This window comes from Thermobia domestica, chromosome 8 (assembly GCF_964235325.1).
Source record: "Thermobia domestica chromosome 8, izTheDome1.hap1.1, whole genome shotgun sequence".
Taxonomy (NCBI): Eukaryota; Metazoa; Arthropoda; class Insecta; order Zygentoma; family Lepismatidae; genus Thermobia; species Thermobia domestica.
In genome coordinates this window covers 21400670-21428429 of record NC_137461.1, presented here as the reverse complement: position 1 = coordinate 21428429, position 27760 = coordinate 21400670, and the positions used below count along the sequence as shown (strand labels likewise).

Here is a 27760-nt window from a genome sequence, read left to right as displayed (position 1 = left end):
ATCTTAAAACATGCGGTGAAAATTAGAAGTGTTGCCAGTTTGAAAGATCGAATAATGGACGTTTTGTGCACATTAGAAGAGTCATAAATTCATACTGGTTAACTATAGAACAAAAATAAGCATACCATTGGCTTTTGGGGAAAATTTACTATTAAAATGAGGTTTCACATGCTATGGTTTCCATTTTTCAAAACTTCACTTTAATTCAAAATGTTGGATTTCAAGATGGCTGCCGTCAATGATACCCTTATCGTACCACTTCCCTCTAGGCATAATATGTATTACCGAAACCTTTATCCACTTATTATCATGAATACGCGGGTTAGAAGCGGAGATAAGGGACTTACGCACATAGTAAGTATAAACAATTAATATGCCTGTAACTTTTCACCAAATGAGCGCATCTTAAAACTAATTTCACCATTGTCTTTCTGATTAAATTCTAGCCCGAAATTATGTATCATATTACCCTATTCCCATTTAAAAAACTTGACCTTAATTCAAAATGGCGGATTTCAAGATGGCTGCCGTCAAGGTCATACGTACCGTACGACTTCCCCCTAGGCCCTATACGTATCTACATGGTTATTCTTTCATTAACACTCCGTTTACAAAGGATAGTAAGGGACTTCTGCAGTAATCTCTATTAACCACATCACAACCTTTTAAAAATTATTAAAAAATAGAAAACATGCACGATGGCAAAAATTTCTGTCATCACAAGTAATGAATACATGTCCTCTATCAGCAATAAAAATTTCATTGAAATCGGAGCCGGACAATTGGGTGATGTCCCTTGTTAGATTTGTATGATACAATTAAAGGCTGCACATGGTTCTGTATATTCTTGAAATTCTACAGTCAAGTCTTTATAACCACCATCAAGGGCGCCCATCAGGGGGGTTAAGGGGGCGCTTGCCCCCTCTAGAGGAAAATGTACTTCAGAATATTGAAAATCCAATAGGATTTTTACATTAGTTACAGCAAAATTTGAAACTATTTTTGAAACGTCGCTTATACTTCCCCTCCTTGGAAACCACAACATGGGCGCCCTTGACCACCATCACGGTTTACCCAGTCCTCAAGTTTTCTGAATTTTTAACAAGAGGGATTCAACATATCATTACGGAACAAAAAAGAAAGACTACGGAATATATTTAAGTTAAGCTAAATACAACTGCACAACAAACGTGACTGAGTGGTTGGCTTTTGCGCTTCTATCGGGAAGTCCGGGATTCAACCCAGCATTCGACCATTCTGACAAAGCCTTCCTTCATTCCATCTGAGAATGTAGAAATAGTGCGTGTACTGGCCGACTAGGAGTGTAGGATTGGCCGACTTCCTTTCTTATTGTTTTTAAATCGTTATTATTATAGCCCAGTAAATAAAGGACCAAAAAGGGTGTCGAGCTGAAATAATTTAGAAAAAGCTGAAAATTTCAGGATTTGTTTTTCATGTGATCTTAAATGAAATATCAAAAGTCCCCTAAAATCCCGTGTGCGCTTCATCCTCAAAATGGCGGCCAAAGATGGCGGCCGTCCGGAATGCGCATGTCTCCCGATTTTAGCTTGTAACTCTGAGACTATTTAAGATATTCCAATTCTGTAAAAGCACTTTTGTTCTAGAAGCTCTAATCTATAACTTTTCTTAATACTTCTTTCTCGTAAAGTTTGACACAAAGCCACCATTTCCCATTAAAGTATAAAGTGATACATTTTGAAAGTCCTGCTCTTGGATTGGATGTAGAAAATCTCCAAAACCGTTAGGAATTCGCAGACAATGTTCGGAATAGTTTAGATTGAACATTTAATTAGCTTTGTTTTAAAAAAAGAATCACCTAAATCGGAATACAATTAGTCGAGAAATTCGATGTTTTAAATTAAATGTAGTTGGATAAAAATTAATCGCTATTAGTCCAGCACCTAAAGTTTCTTAATTCATAGTTGTACTGGATTTATGGCATTCATGACTTGGATTCCAAACTGAAATTTCAAAACTGTCATAAAACCTATGTGAATTTCATACCAAAATGGCGACCAAAGAGGACACTGGTGCGATATCCCCCCCGCCCCCAAAAATGGATTATTATATTTTAATTCTGTAAAAAGCACTTTTATTATGAAAAATAAAAGCCCTATTCTGTAAATTTTGTTAAGAGTAATGTAATTTTAAGTACATTGAAAACAGTGGCGGATAGTTGTTATGCAACCGGTGGTGCACACGGAATAACTAAGTTGGTTGTATATTCATAAGGATACCAAATGGTCAATTTGCATTGAGTCTACTTGTAGACACACAACCCAACTTACAGTTATGTAGTGTGCCTCACTGATTACATACCAACGAGCCACCATTGTTGAAAATTAAGTATCTGTTTTTACATCTTATTTGAACTCCCTTGTAAAGTAGATTCTTCATTGTAAATAGTCAAAAAGGGAGAAAAAATGTTTTTAAAATATGTATTACACCTACCTTCTTTAATACATGAAAATTGCGTGGTCTTCAGAGTCTTCAGGAATTAACATATTTGAACAAATATTTCCCCGACAATTGAAAGAGAGTTTGGAACAAGTCAGTCCTGCCTTTCTAGATTCACATTTGCTGTCACAGTGTTTCTGTGTTCTTATCTTACATGGGCAAGATACAAGGTTCAGCAGATTGTCAGGATCAGCTTTCAATTTTATTGCACTGGAAGCAATTTATCTTCTATTAATTGCCACTAGAAACAATTTACTTTCTATTAATTGCCACCCCCATTTTGTTGGGTTCAAATAATTCCCCAATCATTGGTGTACTTGAAGGTAAACACATACACTGTGTTGAGAGGCAGCAGCACATGTAAGAGGGAAATTTGCCAAATTGAATTTTGAGGATAGTTTTCTAGTCATTATCCTGTTGTAGGCTTATATCGAAGTTCGTCTAAAGAAATTTGATTGTGTTCTCCATACAACCGCGTAACCAATTTTTCTCCTGTTTTAATGACTGTTTGGGGATCTAAATTGGGTTGGTGGAAGACTGTGACCGCTTTAGATAGTTCTTGCTACTTCTAAAGAATTTTGATGGCAGTCTTTGTTGAAAAAAGATGATGATGTGTTACACCTTGTGATAGCATGAAGACACCCTGTGAAAGATGTTCTTCAGTGACTCTAGTTTCCTTTGGATGTTGCCAATGTGGAAGCATTTCTATTCAATTTTGTTTGTTTTCGGCCTCACAAAGTACACTGTAGTGTCTGGAATTGTTCGAGTAATTAAGATGGCCGTCAGAGTCAGTTCCTACTACTACAGCAACAAAAGTGTTTTATTTACTTAGATTAATAGCTGCGCTGACAATCAGAGCATCTGCATCTCTTTCAGCTTCGTACACTGTAATGCTTGAAGAGTTAAAGTGGGTTTTGAAGAAGTCAATCAAACGTCTTTTATTTTCAGAGTTCAGTAAAAAGGGTGCTTGCTCAAGTTTTCTGATGTCTTGATCATCTGTCTCCTGACCGAAAGGTCTAGTTTCTACATGCTGTTCAGACACTGACGATCATTTTTCACAGAAACTTTCTAAGGTTTCACTCACTTCCATTGTAATTGGAAAAGATAAGACCGAGCCAGCCAATATCCCGCCCATAGCTCAATCCTCCGGAAGCTTTCATTGCCCTTATCAAACTCTGTTCAATTACCATATCTGTTGCACTTCCACTCCAAAAGCAATCCTTCCTTCGCACATCAAAGTATCTTTCAAGTTCTGCTGGTTTCAGTTTATTTCCCAATTCTTCCATCTGTTGCAGATAAAACTGTGTAGATTTCGCATAGTTCAAATGTCCTGCTGCTTAAAAGTTTGGAATCATGCATTTCACCGTATAAATATGAAAGTCCCAGTCTCCAGGACACTCCGCTCGAATATAAAGTATTATTAATCTTACTTGTTCCAAACTTTGAAGCCACAGTTCAGCTTTGACTCGGCTAGATAGGTCATAAGTATTTTAATGCCTGGATTATCCTTTAAGTCGTTTACGGTTTTTGTACCTATGGTCAACTCATAGATACTGAAACATATATTACTCTCTTCAAGGTCTCTAACTAAACTGCAAATCTGTTGATGGTGCTTCATAAGTCAAAAAGTGCTTAGTGATCTCAGTGCTCTTGCATATGTAGTTCCATTTAACATGTATACCACAGTATTTTGCGCATACAACAAGCCCCAAAGTTCTAATTAAAGTACCAGATAATATGTCCAACGACAACTAAGTATGACATTAGAAGGTGAAATCCCCCCTGTCTGACAACTAATTTAGCTAAATCACTATCTTGTTGAGCAGATGTTTTATTTCCATTGCCTTCCAATGCAGAAGCTGTTCAAAAGTAACGATACAAGAATCCCATCCCGCCTTCTTTCTTTCGTCACAAGTAAATAGAAAGGAAGTGTAAATTGTACAGAAATTTTATGATTTCCAGTTGAGGAAAGGAACTGCAGTTATGCTGCTCATTTCAAACTGCCGGTGGTCATAGTGATAGTGAGCATGAAACCATTCCACCCTGGCTTAGGTGAATCTTTTATGAGATGCATGAGAAGTAAACTTCATCTGTGAAAATTAGCATATCGAAGATTTTGTACTATCATATTTTCTACCGGTATCAAACTCTGTTTCAATATTTAAAAATTCATTGTTTGTTGGTTTGTTATAAAATTTAATATCCCTTCTAGCAAGAGCGGATACCATAACTGCTGAAGGCAGTGCAGCACGTTCTATACGTAAATCTTGTCTATTTATTTTAGGTGTGCATATTTTAATCCCACCCATACTGTGGAAAGTACCGTGACCATCTAATGTTGTCGCTGCATTATCAAAAACAAACTGAATCAAATTTTGAGAATGATCGCTTTGGATTGGAATAATAGAACACATTCTAGAATGTTCATATCTTCTTACTTCAATGTAGCTGGCTGATATTCCAAAACTACCGTATGCAAGTATATCTATCTATATATTGACGAAATCCATAGTATCGCAAACAGTAAACTCCAATTGCTAGATGGATTGGTGATATAAACGTACGAGGCCGACACATTGAAATAATTGAATGGCAGATCATGATATGCATCCGAGATAACATATTTGAATCACCTTTCTTACTTCTAGTTACATTTTCAACAAAAAAATTTAATAATTGTGGATCCTCGGGAGTAACTTTTTCCAATGAAGGAATTGTTTCTTTCTAGGCAGACGTGATACGAATGCATTGTTGATGCTTCTATTTTTAGACATGATCTGCTTTTCTTTTCTTGTTTGCTTCATTCTTTGAGATAAGAAGGCAGGGGTTTGCTGTTTACTTTCATACCACTATGAACCACATTAGCTTAAAATTTATGTATGTTTAGAATATAATAATATATAGACTACCAGCTGTTACGCTACTAAAAAAAAAAAAAAAAAAAAAAAAAAAAAAAAAAAAAAAAAGATTTAAAGGAACACAATATGGACAATTGGCTGACAACAAAGCAGCTCTGTCCACCTATATTTTTCAAAAAAGTCGAATTTCTCGACTAATTGTATTCCGATTTGGATGATTCTTTTTTTAAAACAAAGCTAATTAAATGTTCAATCTAAACTATTCCGAGCATTGTTTGCGAATTCCTAACGGTTTTGGAGATTTTCTACATCCAATCCAAGAGCAGGACTTTCAAAATGTATCACTTTATACGTTAATGGAAAATGGTGGCTTTGTGTCAAACTTTACGAGAAAGAAGTATTAAGAAAAGTCATAGATTAGAGCTTCTAGAACAAAAGTGCTTTTACAGAATTGGAATATCTTAAATAGTCTCAGAGTTACAAGCTAAAATCGGGAGACATGCGCATTCCGGACGGCCGCCATTTTGAGGATGAAGCGCACACGGGATTTTAGGGGACTTTTGATATTTCATTTAAGATCACATGAAAAACAAATCCTGAAATTTTCAGCTTTTTCTAAATTATTTCAGCTCGCGGTCCTTTATTTACTGGGCTATTACTAATTACCAGCAGTGACGGTTTTGCGAAGGTTAGAGGATCGGTCTTTCGGACTGAAGCCTGTTCTCCAAAGTTGTGGAATGTCTAAAACGAACGAAATATCTATTAGTTATGCCTTTACTCATAAACTTTAAGCTCCCGTCAAATAAAAATTACGAATGTTTAGAAAAACTAAACATTAGTAGTAAGAAAACCCCTCCCAAAACACTTTTTTAAATTCGCCACTGATTCTCAGTATAAAATGATCTTAAGGTTGTATCCGGAAGATTATTGCTAAACATATAAACGAAACGAAATATTAGTTATGCCTGTACTCATAAACTTCAAGCACCTCCCAAATAAAATGAGGACTTTTTAGAAAACGAAACAATCAGAGAAACCCCTCCCAAAATACTTTTCTAAATCCGCTATTGATTATTTGTATAAATTGATATTCAAGGTTGTATCTGGAAAGTTATTGCTAAATCATTGCACAACTACAGTATAACAGAAATGTGCAAATACGGTTTGAGGGACATATTGAAAAATGTATGCTTTGACGGATATATAGAAAAACGTAAGTTTAACTTTCGTGCTAGAAGCTGGAGTACTAAGCTCTTAGAAATGAAACACGGATGACAAACTAAAATGATCTAGAGAAGGAAAAAAATGTCGATAACTCAAAAGTTAAAATAAAGTTAAATAACCTGTAAAATTGCCCTCAAATACTACATTCTTCATGTTAGCTTTAATTCGTAAAATATGTGCTCCATCCATCTTGATGGTGAATTACAGAGCTAAATATGGCATTCAGGTCGTGGAAATCTTATCTAACTATAGAATATACTATAAGAAAGCTATTTGGATAGAAAAATCATGAAAATGAAAAAAGCCAAAATTTCCAAAATTCTCGGTTTTCTTCCAAAAAAGCCGGCTTTTTATGTGAAAAAAACCATCGATTCAAAAAAGCCGGCTTTTTTGCATCTCTAATTTTCAGTATAGTAATTACGTATATAAAAATAGCAAAATGTATCATACAAACTTAATTCATAATAACTTTTATAATGTGTTAAGATCCACATCGTGTGAATGTTGAAAGTGCAGTTGCTGTGTAAGAAGTTGCTAGGTAACGAATTTGGAGCGCAGAGCACATCATGAAACTTAGTGAGTGTTACTCACCTCTCTGCTTCATAATAAGGGTCTGTTCTTGAATATATTTGGTGGGTGTTCAATCATCTGTCGTATCTTGAAAGATGAGAACACCCTCCTTGTGTGTAAAACCACTTGTTTTTCTAATTATTGAAAACTTAGCTGTAATTTTAGCTTGTGTTTTTCTTATTTTGCCTTTTTATACTGAATATGACCATAGATTTTTCCTCGAAATATATTAGCTTGTAGAATTACATAGTGTTAAACTGAAAAAGCAAAATTTATTGTAAGAATGCCAGTGGTTTGGCAGTTTTTACTAGTGGTATATGAGTGGATTTATCAAATGTATTTTCTGAACGTAAAGAGGCGAAATAAGGGAAAAGTATTCAAGATTGCAAAGAGTATATCTGTTCTAGTATTTTCTAGTACTGCAGCGAATGTATATTTTCAGACATTGATAATCATAGAGAACACCTTTTTATAGCGTTACATTTGAGGGGACAAGTTTCAAAACTTACATTCTTGAAACTAAATATGGAATTGAATGACAGATGTACGTTTGTAGCCTGAAAAGTGTTTATACTTTAGTGGTGTTAAAAGATCGCGTATAAGAGTCAGCGTCAGAATCATATTAATTTTTCTAGTTTTACGCTCGTGATGAAAATTCAACTTCTGTGGGGAAAGTGTTTTGAATCTATAACTTACAAATTGCTCAGTGACACAATATCTCAGAGATATTCATGCTTAATTTTAAGTATTTTGTAATTATTACATACTGTGTTAAATAGGATCTGGAAAATAAAAAGTATAATTTAGTCTGATTTATGCGGAAATGGCTGAATTAAGCTTAAGAAAGAAAATAGAATGAGAACCAAATCCTTAAAATTCGTTGTAGCCTTAAACTTGGATCTGAGGTTCACATTTTAGAGCAGAAGAAACCGATATTTTTACGTCGTTGATTCTACTTTTGCATGTGTTAATGTAGGAAGGTTAAGTAAGCATACATTTAGTTTTATTACGTGCAAACAGACAACCCACTTAGGGGTGATCCATGACTTTAGATTATGAATGATAGGTTCGCATAGACTTAATGGGAAATATAAATATTTTTTTTAGTTTAATAAGTGGATGTTAAGTTAACAAAAGAGTGTAAAACTGTTGGTAATTTTGGGGTAATTACACCTCTGGTGTGAGCAGTTCCTGATTCAATTCTCGGTGGGGGACACTTGGTCAAAAAAGTGTAATAGATTTTTCAAGCCAGTCATCCTGAGTGAGGTTTTCTTGGGTTTTCCTCATTTACACCAGGCAAATGCCGGAATGGTATCTAACGCACAGGCCCCAAGCCACTCTCTTCCTCCGCCTCCTGAATAATGTACTTGCCGAGAAACGTCATACTTCATACGTGGCGGGCTTAATGCCATATATGCCGGCAATGCTAAATATGTATAAATATATAAATAGGATAATTATAATATGGCACAAACTCAGGTTTGATTAAATAAATGTGATATTCACGTGTGGAAATTCTTATTGTTAATCTTAATAACGATAGAACAATTAATCGTTTAATGGACATATCTTGGGAAATACACTATGTTGCCAAAAGTCACCGAACACCCGGTACTGTTAATTCGAAAGGGACCACACATATAATTAGTAAGATGTCGGACCTCTTTTGCGTGAATCACAGCGTTTACCCTTCAAGGTAGGCTAGCCATTAAGTTCTGTTACACAGTTGGCGCAATTGTGTTCCATTTCTCCTGTAGTACGGTGAACAGTGCACAGTTGTTGGTCGAGTGGGTCTCGCACGCAACTGATGCTCCAAATCATTCCAAAAATGTTCCATATGGAACAGGTCGGGGCTTTGCGCCGGACAGGCAAGCACTTCCACCTGATTATTATCAAACCACGATTCAGTGGCGCGTGTTGATGTGAACAGAAGCATTATCGTGTTGATACAGAAACGGGTTTGTCCCAAACTGTTTCCATAGTGTCGGCAGCATGCTGTTATCTGAAATGTCGTCGTACACACCAGAAGTCATCGACCCGTCAATTAAAACTAACGAACCCAACTCAAACCAGGAGAAACAGCTCCAAACTATGACACTACCACCACCAAATTTCACGGTTGACACAATACTTTCCGGCAAATACCATTCGCCAGATCCGTACACTCCCATCAGAATGCCAGAGCGTGTATCGTGATTCATCACTCCACATTACATTCTTTCGGTGCTTCGAAGTCCAATTACAGTGCCCTTTACAGTGTTGTAAACACCTCCACGCATTGGTGTGTGTGATTAGGGGCTTCCTGGCGGTAGCGCGACCATGAAAACCAAGTGCTATCACCTCTTGGCGAATAGTCCTGTCATTAGCCTGTGTACCTGAGCTGAGACGAAAGTCCTCTTCAACCTCCGACATAGATGACTGCAGGTTGTTTCGCACAACACACTTCAGGATTCTTCGGTCTCGATCACTTAGTTTCTTGGACTTCCAGAGCGAGACTGTGGTTCTGTGGTGTTTCCACTTGACATTGACATCGCTAACTGTGGACCAGGGCACGTTTAGCTGCTGAGAAATCTCTGACCATATGTCCAAATTCATGGGCACTAACAATCATGCCCCTTTCGAATGCATGAACTCGTTCTGTTGACTTATCGTGACAGATAACACGAGTTTGATGTTCCATTATTTCTTCCCTACTTACATAGCGTCGATAAGGTATACTGACGTTATTCTGGGATCGTTTACTTGACGTGAAGGTGTGTCCGCTGACTTTTGGCAGCGTGCAACTATTCCCTTATACTAACTCACTTGTTACACGTACACTTGAGACCAGAAATTTATTTCAAATAGTGAAATAGCAGTAAAATTTGTTGCGATAACAGTGTTGTGCTGCACAATGGGAACTTCTTTGTAAAACAGTCCTTCCACCCCATTTTCCTTCCTACAGAAGAAATCTCCTTTCCTGTCGTAGAACCCATTCTAGATCTCAACAGTAAACATCTTTTCTTTTCAAGGACTAATGTAAATATTAGGAGTCAATGCATGCATCTACCGTACTGTATCTTTCCATATACGTGTAATAAATTATTTTGTTATATAGAGGTTCACAGCGAAAAAGTGTCAACTTACATTCACATTAACTACATTATTTTCACATGAATCTGGATAATTACATGCATGTGCGCAGCATTTACAGCTTAGCAACATTATTCAAGAGATTAGCACAGTAGAATTAGTGACAATTTTGACGCGGCTCACCAAGAAAACAGCGAGTTTCAAGTTTATAGGCCAAATCAATATTTTTTGTTGTCCCCTGGTAGTGTGTTCTTTTCTTGTTTTATTACATATTGAAGAGCTCTGTCTCGTGGCTAAGCGGTTAGCGTACGCGCCTTTAGGGTGGGAGACCTGGATTCGATTCCTCATGTGGTTCGGATTCCTCATTAACAGGGTGTCTATCGGTCACGAAAGTCACGAATGTCACGAAAAAGTCACCAAATCAGAAAACGGTCATGAAAGTCACGAAATTTAGCTTTTGGGTCACGATTTTTTAAAATTGTACAAATGTAAGATCAGATGTCAAAATTCACCACCAAAAATGTATATAGTCGGCTTTAGATGCTACCAAATCGCAAGCAAAGTACGTTTCTATTGCATGCATGAAAATTCGGCCTAATTCGTACCCGAATTCGCTCTTGAAAATGTTAGGAAATTTTATGATTTGGTAAAGAAAAGGTCACGAAATTTCATTTTGGAATTTTAGTAGACACCCTAATTAAGCTGTAGGTACATGTCTCATATATCCTCGCTGCTGAATGGGACGCTAAACCAGAAATCAAATAAAATCAAATTATATATGTTGAATGGGCCTAGGTTGCCTCGAAACGTAGTGAAAATAACGTTTTAATGTGAATTATAAGTTGTTGATTTTTCTTTAATGTGCTATTCTGTACAAATGGAAATACAAACAATTACATTACATTAAATTTTGGAAGTATTCGAAATAAATATAATGTATATTTGAGAGTAAATCTGTATGTGGGTAATTTTTGTAAGTGTATAATTCTTTTTGCATCATATTAAAGAAAGCTTTTCTTGTTTTAGTTGACAGAGAATTGTACAATGAAGATCGAAAGAAACTCTCTTTAACAGAGCACCTCACTAAGCTACTTGACCTATTAGATAAAAGCCAAAAATTGAAACATGGTGTTTCACGTGCCAAAAGAATGAGATCAATCAAGTAAGTATAAGGAGAAAGGGACCTTTTTATAAGGTACATCAAACGCTGTTAGGCTGTCTTTGCACTCCAAACAGTTTGGTTATTACGTTGTGTTGTTATTGGTATGTCACAAGATTGGTATCTAAGGAAGTAATTTCCACAATACCTTGTAAATTTCCTTAACAGCCATGCCTGTTTTAATATTAACTAGTCCTTATTATAATTCTTCTATGTTTCCTAGCTTAACTAAATTTAGAGAGGAACACGAACTTCGTAGAATATAATTCTGTAACTAGTCCTTACTATTAATAGCAGTTAATATTAGGAGTCTACTTATTAATAGTTGTAATAACATTAAGAAAAAGGATTTCGTGGAGCTGTAAAGATACACAGGCTGCGGAAAAACTCATCACAAAATTTTTGATATACAGGGTGTTTCAAAACAACACCGACAACGTTTGGGAAACGATTTCTGACACCAAGATAAGATAAAAAGTATAGACCAACTTGAGTGCACAAATGCTTCCTTTCGGAGTTATAAGTTGCCGAAAACATGAAAAAATGAACTTTAAAGGTCCTTAACTCCAAAACTATGGGACCTGCCGTAGTCGGGTCAAGACTCAAGGATGTTATAAAATAGAGGATCTGTCCAAACGTGTCTTCACCATATGAACTCAATGAAGCCAAAAAACAACCGAGCATCGTTTGAGCCGGCACGTCTGATTGGCTACTCTCGTTTCCGCCATGATCGTTGGCTCGAAACATTGCGATCTTAGTGGCTCGGAGTGGGCAGAGTAGGTGTGGCGAAATTGTGACGTATGGCTTCACGATTTTGTTGCATGGGCAGATCCTCTATTTTATAACATCCTTGTCAAGACTTCACTTAAGAACTAGTGTGTGCCCTATCCAGATATCCAAGTTTCAGAATCCTGTGGTAATTTAGCAACAATTTTAAAGAGCTAGTTGGTGGGTATTTCAAATTAAATGCCCTTACCCAAACTCCCTTCATAAAAATTCTTGCGTGAGTACCGTAGGATTCTGAAACATGTATTTTTTGGATAGCGCACATATTAGTTCCTTAGTGAAGTATTGGCCTGAGTACGGTAGGTCCCATAGTTTTGGAGATATGGACCTTTAAAGTTCATGTTTTGAGCAGCCTATAACTCCGAAAGGAAGCATTTGTGGCACACAGGTTGGTCTGTACTTTTTATCTTATCTTAGTATCAGTAATCGCCTCCCAAACGTTGTCGGTGTTGTTTTGAAACACCCTGTATATATAGGGTGTTCTAAAAATGGCGCCCATAAACAACAGAGCGCTATTCTTCAGGTCGTCAAAATAAAGCGAAAATCCTGTATAATGGCTTACCCTCCAGGGCCTCCTTCAGCCACTATAGGGAATCGAAATTTCGCTATGTGGCAATGTTCCAGATTAACTTGGAACTATTAGCACTGCTCTACGAATCCATCAAGCAGTTACATCGATTGTTATGCTAATAGGGCGCCATATTTAGAACATCTGATATATATACCGAAAGTGACAAAATCAGTGTTTGAAGCGCTCTAGTTTGAAAAACTATGAAGCGAGTTCTATTGAAATATCGTGTTTGTAAACCATGCCCGACCTGGAAGACAAGAATTTCTAGCGGTTACTCAACGTACTCTTGTAAAATCCCGTATGTAGTTACGGAATAGTAAACGAAGATATTTATATAGAATGTTTATTAGACTATTAACTTGTACTAAAATGTTTATTAGACTACTCCCCCCCCCCTCCCCACTCCTCATTTGATAACATCACTGTCCGAAATTTTGTGATATCATTTGTCGACAGTCTGTTCGAACACACATCTGTAGGTAGTAACATCTGTTGGAGCACATTTCTGTTGGTTTAAATTGCATCAACGCCCTAGTGAATTCAGTCTCAATATTTCCCATTGGTGATTTTTTTTTACCCATACTTATACAGCCATGACCAGAAATTCAAACTGGAACAAGGTTATTTATTTGTAGTAATACATTATGATTTTGAATTTAGCTAGTTTTTAACACACTATAATTCAACTTAGATTATGATTAATGCTACAGTTTGTTGCTTCGTAAGATGATTCGTTAAGTTATACCTAACTTTTAATTCTAGAACAGAGATTACAAAGGTGAGACGAAGAATAGCATTAGAGCAAAGTGGAACTACTCTCGGAAAAAAGCCGAAGCCACACGGCATCAAGAAAACTGAAGAAAGCAAAAAACCAGTGAAGAGTAAAAAAGGAGTAATGCAAAAACCTCCACAGAGTAAGTAGAAAAAATAATCTGTTCAAATTTAATGCCTTTATTTCTTATTAATGCGTTGCCATCGTAGAGCAAATGTTTTTAAATACTCAAGTCTCATCTTCGAGTGTCTGCTTTCGAGTATGAAACTAGTCCCCTCCCTAGTTAAACCGTTAACGTTTTTTCGTATGCCTGGGTCGGGATCGAATTGGATTCACAGTGGGAGTGTGTAGTTCCTATCACTCACGTTAAACTATAAATTCATGTCTCATGTAGCTCTATCGCTGAAAAAGAACTTCGAACTCCAAATAAGCATCAAATTCTTATATAGGCTGGATCAAAATATCCAATATATTTCAATGAAAAATATTGGTGTAGGTAGGCCGGATTTAGGGAGGGTGCAAAGGTGTACATGCACCCCCTTCCCCCTTGGTTGTAAATATACACTAACTAAAGTGAAAAGCTAGCAGTGAGTTTTGCAAAATCAATAGTTTAAGTCAATTTTCTGAAGGTTGAAGAAAAAGAATTTATCGAGAGCAGACACTTAGCATTTCCAAAGGAATTCCTCATTCCATCACAAATGCCAAAAGGTGTTTAAAAAAAAACTCAAATTTAATTCAAATGTACTGGTAATTATTGGCACCCCCGCCCTTCCCCTCAGAGAATCCTGGATCCGGCCATGGTTGTAGGCCTTATATCTGGAGAACTACATAATAGAAAAGTGTAGCTAAACCCAAGCTATCAGTTAACTCAGTATGATGTGCTTATTCCGTAGAAAATACGGAAACTCGATTTAGGGGCCGTTAAAAAAATTGTGGCCCCTGATCCAAAAACTAACTATTGGCCAAGATCGCAATCTTCTGATCCTTTTTATTATTTTTATTATTATTATTATTATTATTATTATTATTATTATTATTATTATTATTATTATTATTATTATTATTTTCCTAAATCCTTGTTTTGGTATTTCGTATGTTTGGCCATTAAAGCTCCTGTATTCAGTTCATGTTTATTTGAAATTTTAAATGAGACCAGTGGCGTATCGAGGGTATTATTAATATTATTTACATTTTAGTGACAATGAAAGCTAAATGTTACTGTGTAATGCTTTTAGTATGTTCATATTCTAATTATAGATATAAGTAAGGCCTACTTAATATTTTTATATTCCTCTTGGCTTTGTAGCTGAAGAAGAAGAAGATGGTTTTGAGTCGGATACAGAGCCTGAGGAAACGACTGAAGAAGAATCAGAAACCCTTTCTGCCCATCCGGTCGCACCTGCATCGTCTTCCTATCAGACCAGGAAATCTAGTCATAGTAATCATTCAGAAACAGTTGAAGCCAAAGCGACGGTGACGAATGATGTGAAACCTAAGAATGAGGGAAAACAAAAGGAGAACGTAAAAACAAGGCATGCGACCAGGCAGTCAGCCCAAGGGTCTAGAAAAGTGACAGCAGCGGCTAAAGCTGTGAAAGAACAGCCACCGCCAAAGCAAGCCAAACATCAAGAGCAGCAGCATTCAACGGAGCCACCGCCAGCCACAGAGAGCCAAACGGAATCTGTCTCTTATTCGGAAACGGAACCGAAAACAGATCCTTCATTACGTAAGTGCATTATAATTATGTCTCTCTATAAATTGATTATAAACTACTACAACGAAATAAAATTAGTTTACTTTTATGTTGCATTGGTTCTTTAATTCGTCTTATATTTCGTCCACTTTTTTCCTGCGGATGTCTTCAAGGTTCAGCTTAATTCTGCAGGTAAGTGCATTGTCATGTTTTTGATTTTGAACTCAAAATTTGTACTATAAATTTGTTATAGAAACTCTGAAAATAGTGAAATGCCACTATGGTTGCAAGAAACGTTGTTTTTCATTTTAAGTTGTTATATCCACTGTTGCTTCTTATGATCTATAAGCCTATTGGGCACGATTAGTAAACTTTATGTTGTTATTCCATTGTTTGTCAAGACTGCCTTTATCCAAATTTAATTTTGGTTCCTTAGTTCTTATGAGAAGCCTTAATAGATTACTTTTTCAAGGAATGCTATATGAAGGATGTTTACTTCTTGGTGATATGTTTTGATGCATTTAAATGTTTCAATAACCCGGAAACTGCAGTGTTCTCTTCCTTGACGTCCTTAATATTTCTCTCATTAAGGTTTCTAAATTCCTGACATATCTATCCTATTTCTGACTCCAAGATGTTTCCCATTTTTTTAAACAAAAGATTATAAAAAATATATATGTACAGCACATACTGTGTATATTTAAGAAGTTATAAAAAATCTATCTAAAAATCAAGTCATACACAAGCCTAACTTAGTCTTTTTTCAGTGAAAGGATCCACTGCATCTTCAGTGTTAGTGTGACCTTGGTTTTCTTTTTACAGAAGACCGTCCTCAATTCCACATCATATGTCGCGGAAGCTAGACAACTTTTTGAGCACGAAATTGAGGCATAAAACCTCGTCTTGGATTCGAAAATATACAGTATGTGTGATAGTTAACAATCATAGATCCCTTCCGGCATTTCTGAATGCATTATTCCATTTACAAAATCTAATTCAGTTAAATACTTCTTTAAGCTTCTAGAAGATTTAAGAGCTACAAGAAATCCGTATACCTATTTTTATTCCAGTTTCTGTAATTTATAGAACAGTCTAGGCCATATATATAGGATGTTTCAAAACAACACCGACAACGTTTTCGGAGGTGATTCCCAACATCAAGATAAGATAAAAAGTATAGACCAACCTAGGTGCACAAATGCTTCCTTTCGGAGTAGTAGGCTGCCAAAAACATGAAAAAACGAACTTTTAAAAGTCCATAGCTCCAAAACTATGGAACCTACCGTAGTCGGGTCAAGACTTCACTTAAGAACTAGTACGTGCCCTATCCAAATATCCAAGTTTCACAATCCTACGGTACTTCCGCAACAATTTTTATAGAGGTAGTTTGTGAATAGTTTAAATTTTATGCCCGTAGCCAGACTCCCTCTGTAAAAATTGTTGCGCGTATATTTTAAGAATTATAAATATTCGTAAAATAGTATTTTGCATATTTAATTTATTTACCCGGTACATAAACTATTTATTGATTTTAGAAAGGCGTACGACTCGGTTAGGAGAGAAACATTATACAACGTTCTTACAGAACTTGGAATACCGAGAAAGCTAGTTAGATTAATTAAGTTATGTTTAAATGAATCCCAAAGTAAAGTCCGTGTAGGAAAATTTTTGTCCAAGAGCTTTCACGTCGAAAATGGCCTGAAACAAGGAGATACGTTGTCGCCATTATTATTTAACTTCGTTCTGGAATACGCTATAAGGAAAATCAAAGATAGCAACCAGGGCCCACAGTTGAACGGTATTCACCAGGTTATGGCATATGCTGATGATGTAAATTTAATAAGGGATGATAGGAGAACAATAGAAAGAAATGCAGAAATCTTATTAAACGCTTGCAGGGACATGGGTTTAGAAGTAAATGCAGAGAAAACTAAATACATGGAAGTTCGTCGGGACCGGAATACTACAAATTATGGATACGTTAAAATATTAAATAATACTTTTGATAAAGTCGATAGTTCCAAATATCTAGGATCAATATTAACAGAGGAAAATCATATTCACGGAGAAATTAAATGTCGATTAAAAGCAGGGAATTCGTGTTACTGTTCGGTTCAAAATCTCTTGTCGTCGCGAATTCTGTCGAGGAATTTGAAGCTTAAAATATACAAAACGATAATCATGCCGCTTGTTCTGTATGGTTGCGAAACATGGTCACTTACTCTGAGAGAAGAACATAGACTGAAAGTATTTGAGAACAAGATCCTGAGACGAATATTCGGACCCAAGAGGAACCGGGATGGGGAATGGCGGAAACTTCATAACGAGGAACTACATAATTTATATGGTTTACCCAACATTGTTAGGGTCATCAAGTCTAGGAGGCTTAGGTGGGCGGGTTATGTAGCTAGGATGGAAGAAAGTAGAAACACTTTCAAAGTCTTGACTGGAAGACCAATCGGAAAACGACCATTAGGAAGACTAGGCGCAGATGGGAGGACAATATTAAGATGGATCTCGCAGAGATTGGAATACAAAATGAAAACTGGATGCAGTTAGCTAAGGATAGAAGTCAGTGGACAGGTTTTGTGAACGCGGCATTGAACCTCCGGGTTCCATAGGCCATAGAGTTAGTTAATTTATTTACCAGACATAAAATGACAAGCACGTTTTTCTTGCATCGTAGTAGCATTTACCAATATTTTTCAGTGTTTTAAAAAGAAAGAGAAAACGCTTTTGCCAGCAGAATTAAGCAGAACCTGTGAAGATATTTGCTGCAGAATAGGTAGACCAAGTATGAAGATCAATTAAAGAATCTACGCAACATGAAGTTAATATATATCAACATTTCTACAAATTATTTACAACTAGTTGTCTTTTTTAATAATTTTATCTTCTCCTCGAATGCCTGTTTCTCTAATATTGGTGAGAGAGAGGCCACGAAGTCTATGATGATTTCATTCGTTACGGTTCAAAGGAGTGTAAGTCCTGGAGTGAAAGATTGTATTCCTACCGACTTCACCATCCCGTTAGTTCTATCTGAATTACATCTATTTACGGAATGGTAACATTGCCCCTGCATTTTCACATGTCATCCGCCTAGCTTCTAAACATTCTCTTTGTTATTAATTTCTCTCTTCACTGTACTTTTTCTTGCTAGCTCATGTAGTGGTCATCTTTTCTTCAGTTTTTTGATAAGTATTAATTTTCAGTTTCCTGTCCGGGACTGCATTGTTCCAACCACATCATCGCTTCCAATTACCAACCCATTCACAAAAAATAATCTTATTCTGGTAATTTCTGTCTACGCTATGGGTTTCTTATTTTTCATGTGTCAGTTATGACAAAATAGACATTTTATGCAATGCTTATTATGTTATAGTATTTAATTATCATAGGTTCAAATGTATTGGTAAAGGAAAAATAGCTTTTATCCATATTTACAGTCTACAAAGGGAATGTTAACAATATTCCTTTTTTATGTAAATTCAAGTACCTTACAAGAATTGCTTATGGCTTACTATTTACCTTTTCATTTGTTGCACTTTCAGCGAAACGAGGTCGGAGGAAAAAGATTCCAAAGAAGCTGTTGTATGAGGATGAAACGACGTTCAAGAAGCCAAGTTCAGCCACTTCACATCAGACGATTGCTGATGGACAGAAACCCACGGACAATGGAACGGGAAGCACAGGGATTTCGCCGAAAGGTAAGAATTTTTTTAGTTAAAATGAATAAAGTTATTTCATCATTTTTACTTCACTGTGTTCGAAAGTTACTTTAGAGAAGTCCAAGTCGTGCACCGCATGATATTTCAAGAATATTGCTTCTTACTATATTTAATGTACTAGCGTCGCCCGTTGCATCAATCCTTGAGAAAGCTACAGGGTGCGGCACGTAAAACCGGCCCGTAAAGTGAACACATAAAATGAAATGTAATGTATTGAATATGATTAACTACAACACACAAATGAAATGTAATGTATTGAATATGACTACTCACCTTCACAGCAGGTGCTGAAAGTGTCCTCCGCCCACTTCAACACACATGTGAGCAGGATTGAGGAGATTCATATATACCCTTATCAGTTCTTGTGTTGTAATGCTATTGGTGACATCCTGGATCCTGGTCTTGAGTTCTTCAATTGTGTGTGGATTTGTTTCGTATACTCTTCCCTTTAACAGTCCCCATAAGTAAAAGTCACACGTGGACAAGTCTGGTGACCGAGGAGGCCACAAGCCTTTGCTGATTGTCCTCTCTGGTGTAAACATCTCATGCACAAGGAACAATGATGCAGCTGATGTGTGGCATGTTGCACCGTCCTGCTGAAAGTAACATAACTGACGCTCCTCTTCGGTCAGGTGTGTATAAAACTCCTTCAGGATTCCCATGTACACGTCACTGTTCACTGTCGTCTCAAAGAATATGGGCCCAATAACGCGTGTGGCGGAAATGGCACACCAAACACCAATCTTCTCATCATGCAAGGGTACCTGGTGGATTGCGTGTGGATTTTCTGTCGATCAATACCGGTTGTTTTGGGAATTTACGTACCCAGACAGGTGGAACCACGCCTCGTCACTCATGACGAGCATTAGTGGATCCAAGAAACCACTGGCAACATTGCTCAACAGCCATGAACAGAAATGCACCCTCTTCTGCAGGTAAGGCTCCTTCAGTTCTTGCACAACACTTATCCGGTACGGTTTTAACTTCAGTCCCCTTAAAACACGTCTGCAACTTCTCTCACTCGCATGAACCTGTTGACTCAATCTCCTGGTTGACTTTCGAGGACTTCTTGTCATTATCTCCTCCACCTGCATCTTTAATTCAGGTGTGCAGACAGATGGTCGTCTGTTCCTGGGAGCATTTTGAACCGATCCTGTACGCCGCCATTTTTCAATCAATTCCTGAATAGTGCTTTTTCCTGGCACAGAACGTCCTGGAAATTTCTCCCGAAACAAATTCTTTGTTTTTACAAAAGATCCAGTGAGAATGAACCCTTCGACAATGGCAACACGCTCGAGTATCGAATACGGCATTATCACACACTGATACTCACCCGGCTTAACACAACGAGGCCTTTTTCTCAACTGGTTTCGACAAGTTTCACTGGCTGCGGCTGCACGTGACTGCTGCAGGTCACGTAAGTCGACCCGACCTCGACACGCCATCTCTTGGTAGGAAGGTAGATTATTTAAGTGTTGCCAAAAACACAATATACCAGAATATTACGACGGGCCGGTTTTACGTGCCGCACCCTGTATTTGTGAACTATCTTTTAGAAATAAAAATTCCTTTATTGCTTATATATAGGGTTGGCTGGTTTAAACCAGCTGCTTAAAAAAAAAAAAAAAAAAAAAAAAAAAAAAAAAAAAAACTGGTTTAAACCAAAAAGAAAAAAAAAACGAAAAATGCTTTAAATCGTGTGAACTTCATGGTGACGTTTCCACATATCAAACCATCTCCATTAGTTTTATCTCCTTTTCACCTTTTAATCAAGGTGTCCCATATTCAATTCTCGGTCAAACCACAACCCTTCTTTCATATGTAAACCAAGTAGCGGTTTAGATGTCCCTTTAAAGCGAAAGTTTTCTTTATAACCTCTTTATTACATAAAGATGTTAAGCCTAAACATACGAAACGAAGCTAAATTGAATGTTTTTGCTTGCCTGAATGCTTGTTGCTTTATAAAGAAGCAACAGTTGCCTAAATGTATTGATAGACATTGGCAAAATTTATCGACTGCCTACGTAGCTTCCAACATTAGCTTGGATTGGACTTCGTTTTAATTTTATTGAATAATATCTACATACTAAATTTGGAATTTAATACCTCAGTTTTAGCGTACTGATTATGATACATTGACTTTCGATTTTACATGCAAAGCAATAACAGGATTTGCTTTGCATTTAAAGTAATAACAGGATTTTCCCAGTGGATAACTCGGGAGTTTCCCGATTTATATGTAATTCTGTATAATGGTTTCACTTTTGCAACTGTTTATCTTTTTGTCCTGAAATGACTCTTGACAATTATATTAACAAGTATGTAAAGATCAGTACAACGTATTTTTTATCAGGAGCATGTGTGGCCAATTAGTCCCGGTTTCGAGTCCAAATGGAGGACAATTTCTCTCGGAAGTAAGCCGGGAAGCTGTTTGGATCCCCTTTTAAGCTTATAAGGCCCCTTCCAGCATAACCCTGTTGTTGCATAATAACAGCAAGGCGAAACAAACTTATTTCTGTCCATATGTAATATAAATACATAGAGCAAATTATTTAAACCAGAAAAACCTGGTTTAAACCAAAAAAAATTTTAAAAAAAGTTCAAACCAAACAAATAGTTTTTTTTTGTTTGTTTGTTTGTTCGTTTGTTTTTTCAGTAAAAACCATGGTTTTTGCCAACCCTGCTTATGTATTAAGGATCCTTTCGTGTACACTGGTATTTTATCTAGCCTCTAAAACTTTTTTCGAGTTGATATTGGTTGTCGGGAGTTCGATACATATTCCTAGATCGTATATCTCCTGCGAGGAATTCCAAGTATAGCGCGACTGTAGGTGTGAGTGATGGTATCAAAATAAATGAAAATGTATCCCGTTCCTTCTATTTATTATTGAGCTGAGTTGATTTTGAGTTTAACGTCCTGTTCAGCAGCGAGGCTATGAGACGTGGACCTACTGATTAATGTGGAATCCGAACCACATGAGCTCCAGCCGGGAAGCGAACCCGGATCTCCCACGCCAAAGGTGCATACACTAACCGCTTATTATATTATTATTATTATTATCGTCGTCGTCGTCTGAGTGTTGTGTCGAGAACTGTTTCGAAAAATTAGGTTGCCTAGATATGTTGAAAAAGGAAATCAGTTGAAGCAGTGCTAGACAAAATTTCTGCAGTGTTAAGTTATTGGAGTTATGTATTGGATTTAAACAGATACATGAAATGAAGATGTTATTTTGAGAAATCCACAGAGAATATAGACAGAAACCTAAAACCAAACTTTTACTCGTGTGCACGTTAATTCATTCCAGCAGACGAAATTCATTAATATGGAATCCAAACTACATACACTTCGATCGAAAATCGAATCCAGTTGCTCACAAAAGATGTTAACATTAACTGCTATTAGCCACGACCACGAGAGAGCTACAGTATATTCTAAGTGTTTTCTTTTTCTTCTTTCTCATTAGAAACGCAGATGTCTGTATGATGTCTTTCATGAAGGCGAATCTGTCATCGTCGCATTTGCGTTCGAACAAATGAAAAGGGCGCAGTTCATCTCGGTTGCGCATATAGCTCGTGGTGTTATGAAGGTGGTTTCATCTATGGGAATTAATAATCAAAATTTTAAAAAGGTTTCATATATTTTAAAATTGGTATACAGATAAACACTATGACTTTGATTGTACAAATAAGTTAGGGGGAAAAATGATAAATACTTAACATGAAGTCCATCCGCCAACTGCATTTGTCCACACTTGAGGTCTAATCAGCCATTTGATCACTTAAAGAAAGGCTTTGTGCACTAGCCGCCATAACTGTCTTCCGGATGTTTTCTCTGCCAGTCTCGCTCCATCTGGACTGCTGCTGGTGGTGGACGAGAGAGCTGTCTCTCTCGCTCTTGCGATTATATAACCCCTTGGCTGGTCTCCGTGCTGCCACCTGCCGGAAGAGCTGAGAAACTCTCCAAAGGCATTGAAGAAAGGATGAGGTTGATGTGGTGGCGCTACCTGCTACAAATCTTTATCTACATAACAAGTTCAAATTAAAGAAAAGATATACTTTAACGTTACATTGTACAAAGTTGATACATATGAAGAATCTGGTGTTTGAAAATTTGTATGCACTTTAGTTTTGAAAGCGAGATTTTGGTTTTATGGTCCACAGTTTTGCCCTGTAGGCTATGGGAGGCAAATGATTAATGAAAGAGAATGAGAATGTTGGAGGAAATGGGAGGACCTCGTAAAAACCAGTGGACATCGTGTTCTCTACTACAAACTCACTGACCTGAAATCGAACCGGAGACTCTTCGCACCAGAGATGGACGCTGTATCACTACACTTCATTTAATACAACTTGTCCTTTCTGACAGTTGCTTTCCTCTGTTTTTTTGCACGTGGCGATTACGGTCAGGCAAGAAGAACTGTTCCTATGGCAACAGCATGTTCCGCCAATTATACTGGCTTGTTTCTCTCGCTCTGCAGTAGTAAAGGTTCCTCACTTTCCGCACGTTGCTAATTTGAATATAAACAAGTTCACATTATTTTAGTCGAATGTCAACTTGAGTAGAGACCTGCTGGTTATTGAGAGCATTCTTTTGAGTTCTCTTTTGTGTTATTTAATTTAAAAAAAAAAAAAAATACATACAGTGAATAATTTCGTGTTTCAATACCCGACGCAAAAGCTGACAACACAGAGCGTTACATGTGCGCAGCGAGCTGTCAGAAATGGCAAGTAGTATCAATTGCAATGTAAGCTACTGTGCTCCTCTCTCCGATACTTCAGTTTTGTTTTTAACTCACTTTTTAATGCAGTCAGTTTCTAATGGTAATATTTATGGAAAAATTCGATACCCCTTTTCGAAATGAATTTCGGTTAAATGTTCGGACGCTATAACAGTGCCATCGTGTTGGTTGTCTCATGAAATAATAATAGAAAATAAAATATAATGGGAAAGTTTATGTAGAGCAACCAGCCTCAATATGACTAGTATTTACTTGTAATAAGATACCGGGCGGAGGAGATCATTTGCCATTTGCAACAGATTCATTTCTAATAGTTTTTCAACACAATAAGTAAGAGTAATGTAATTCCATTACTAATATGAGGCGAGGCAACACATTATAGAGACATGACTTGACTTAAATTTACAAGATTTGAGCAAATGTGATGTTTTTCTAATTAAAATGTGGGGCCGCGGTGACTCAGTGGTAGAGCGTTCACCTCTGGTGCTGGGGGTCTCGGGTTCAAACCCTGCTCCCGCCAAGTGAACTTTGTGGTGGACAGACACCGTGTGCGTGGGTTTTCTCGAGGTTCTCCCGTTTCCTCCCACTTTCTTCATTCCACCATTTCATTCATTACTCATCATCACCGTCTCCTTTAGCCTAACCGGCATAACCGTGGGACGTAAAACTCAAAAATTTCATTCCATTTTTTTCTAATTAAAATCTTGTTGAAAATTTAGTGTATCAGATAAATTATAGTAATAACATTTTGCAATAAGAAGGTTGGTTATTGGCAGCTAATTTTTTTTTCAAGATCAGGAGCGCGGTGACTCAATGGTAGAGTGCTTATTTCTGGTGCGTGGGCTCCCTGGCTCGATCCCCGAGCAAGTAGGTTTGCGGTGGACAACATCGTGTCCGTAGTTTTCTCGGGATACTCCTGTTTCCTCCCACATTCTGATTCCACCGATTCTTTCATCATCATCATCATCATCACTTGCCTTAATTATCCGTCGGGACGTTAAACTGAAAGATTTCATTTCTTTCTTTTCTTTTCTTTTTTATTTATTTTCTAGATCAAAACAAAACCGCACCTGCACGGCAACACCCTGTGACACCTACAAAAGCATCATCATCATCATCGGCATCATCGTCAACGCTAGCGGAGAAACAGCTTTCGCCCGCAAGTACAGGATCACCTTCAGGTGTCAATCGAAGGACAGCTGTACTCTTTACGAGAAAGTTAATTGGACAGTTTAGGGTGAGTAGTTGGTAATTTGTTTAGAATACGAGTCTTATTTATGAGAATATATTATGCTATAGTTATTATTTACAAATCTCTATGTATAAAAAAATAGTCCTAACTGACACACTGATCAATGCCTCGGCCAAACTACTTAAGCTAGAAACTTGAAATTTGGACAGTACATAGGTTTTGTGACGTACGATACCATCGAGGGAAGGTTTCTACGAATTCCAGGTGGAAGAGGTGAAATGGGGAATTGCAATCATTATATTATGTCCGTACCGTAGAATCTTCCATATAAAATTAAAATAAGACCTAATTGCTTAGAATAGGGGCACGGTGGCTCAGTAATAGAGCGCTTATCTTTGGTGTATGGGGTCCCTGGTACAGCCCCCAGACAAGTAAGTTTGTGATGGACAACATCGTGTCCGTGGATTTTCTTAGGTTACTTCCGTTTCCTCCCGCACTCTCACTCCACCAATTCTATCATCATTCACTTGTCTTATTCATTCATCTCCCTTAGGCGAAAGCGCATAATCGTGAGACTTTTAAGTTTAAAAGAATGACATGGCAGTAAGGACGGAGGAGGAGAAAATTACTAAATATGAACTAACTGTATGGCCTATGGAACCCGGAGGTTCAATGCCGCGTTCACAAAACCTCTCCACTGACTTCTGTTCTTAGCCAATTGGATCCAGTTTCTACTTTGTAGTCCTATCTCTGCGAGATCCATCTTAATATTGTCCTCCCATCTGCGCCAACATCTTCCTCATGTTCGTTTTCCGATTGGTCTTCCACTTAAGATTTTGAAAACGTTCCTACTTTCTTCCATCCTGGTTACATGACCTGCCCATCTGAGCCTCCTAGACTAGACTTGATGACCCTAACAATATTTGGTAAACCGTAAAAATTATGAAGTTTCCGCCATTCCGCGTTCCCATTCCTCTTGGGTCCGAATATACGTCTCAGGATCTTGTTCTCAAATACTGGTGCCGCTTTGTACGTCGTGGTTCGGAAAAACTTCCAGTCTTTTATTTTACTTTTTACTCTTTTCCTTTCCCAGCAATCCCACGGCGGACACGGTCCATACCCATGTCTGCATCTTCGTTGTACTGAGGCTGGGGACGCACTAAACTCGGATGCAGACACCGTAAAAGATGTTTACTGAATTATATGTGGTTAAACTACGTATTAGATTTGTAACAAATGATAAAACCAAATTTTACATGATGAATATATATTGTTACTTAACATATATATTGTTACATTCACACTAACCAATAAAACAAATGAGTTAGTAACCATTTAATTAACCTGAGTTTACGGCTGTTATAATTAAAATATACCAACGAAATAGGTGGCTCGATAAATGAACTAAAGAACTCACATTAGTCTTCGGCTAGCCAATGGTGCTGTTCTGTCAACGTCCTGAGGTCGAGTCTCTAATGCTGCTCCCGTAATTAATATTCCAGACTGGTGCCACGAATGTAATCCTTAGTACATATGGTTGTAGACGAAGTCTTACGACGGAGTTCCACTTATCGTGATGTTTACCGCAATGAAGTATGAATTGTCCTTCTTAACACACACAGAGAATTTACCAACTTGGTCTTCAAACTTAACGTATTTCAAAATATATCTATATATATGATAGCACTATAGACTGTTCAACACATATCAAACTGACGATGCGCTTCAATTCATCCCACACAGGAATATGTTGTACGTTTAGGAGAAAAGCACTCGAAAAGGCGCGCACTTTCTAACAACTAGCAGCGTGAAGGCTACGTCCACGAGGGTGTCCGAAGCACTGAAGTACCCCTTGGTTAGCTATTGCATATGAATCCTGGGACTGGAGTCTCCCGCCTATGACGTATGATGTTGAGTTCAAGCTCTTTTGCTGAAGAGATGCGGATGCTTCAAATTAACCAACCAGCGATGAACTATAACAACGTGTAGGTGTAACTGCAAGTGTCCCGTTTTCTGAACTCAAGAAAGCGATCACAAAGGGAATCGTGGTTTCCACATCATATGTCTATATATAGCCATGGAATCAAACTGAGGCTTACCAACACAAATGAAAAGACATACCAAAGCAATGAGGGAAGAGTTTCTAGAATGTTTGGAAATATACGAGGCTTGGTTAATAACGTTTAAAATCAATCAAAGTTTTTCTTGATTTTCCTCAAATGCAATAAAATAGGCTATGGTCGGTGACAATACTTTCAGTCTACTACTAAATATGAAAGCCGAAGAAATTAATTTTAGTATAAAAGCGGTTCGAAGTCCTCCCCTTAATCATAATATCCAAGGAAACAATACAGAGGTTGTTAGAAATGTCTTTACGAACTTAGGGTGCTTAAAAGTTTCTTGTTGCTCTGAAGTTACGATTGGGAGTTGAATTGTCATCTTGATTATGCAAGTTAGCAAGTTGTATTATGTCGAAAGTTTTTAAATAATCAACATTTGAAATCTATTTTATCTTAATACGTATTGGAATTACAAGCTTTAAAAGTCGAAGGATTTACTTCGTCATAAGGAATTATGCAAATATACTTCAAGTACGTATTATTATACTGTTATACAGTAAATTTGTGTTATTTCATACACTATATTTTTAATTCTCTGGTTATTACGAAGAATGTTTTATTAAATATCACGTTTAGGTGGTAGATAAGGCTTCTTATAGCCATAACCTCAACATGTAAAAAAAAAGTTGAAATAAATAAATAGAACTTTACCTGATTTATGTAGAAGCTGTGAATTAAACTTTTATTTGAAAGAGAAATGCTGCATTTTGTTGATGGAAAGCTGTTAATTCTATAAAATATTAACATTTAATATATACAGATTTAAGAAATCTGTGAGTAGAACATCTCAGTTTTCAT

At 37.1% G+C, this 27760-nt stretch overlaps 1 protein-coding gene across 1 annotated transcript in view; it reads left to right on the top strand.

Moving 5' to 3' along the window:
- The window catches only part of Br140 (bromodomain-containing protein 140), a 109239-nt gene that overhangs the window by 56710 nt on the left and 24769 nt on the right, over positions 1-27760 (top strand). Inside the window, exons 16-20 of the mRNA XM_081768223.1 lie at positions 11229-11364; positions 13481-13632; positions 14797-15216; positions 18735-18890; positions 24703-24887. Coding sequence (XP_081624349.1) covers positions 11229-11364; positions 13481-13632; positions 14797-15216; positions 18735-18890; positions 24703-24887 — 1049 coding nt within the window. The remainder of the gene's footprint in view (positions 1-11228; positions 11365-13480; positions 13633-14796; positions 15217-18734; positions 18891-24702; positions 24888-27760) is intronic.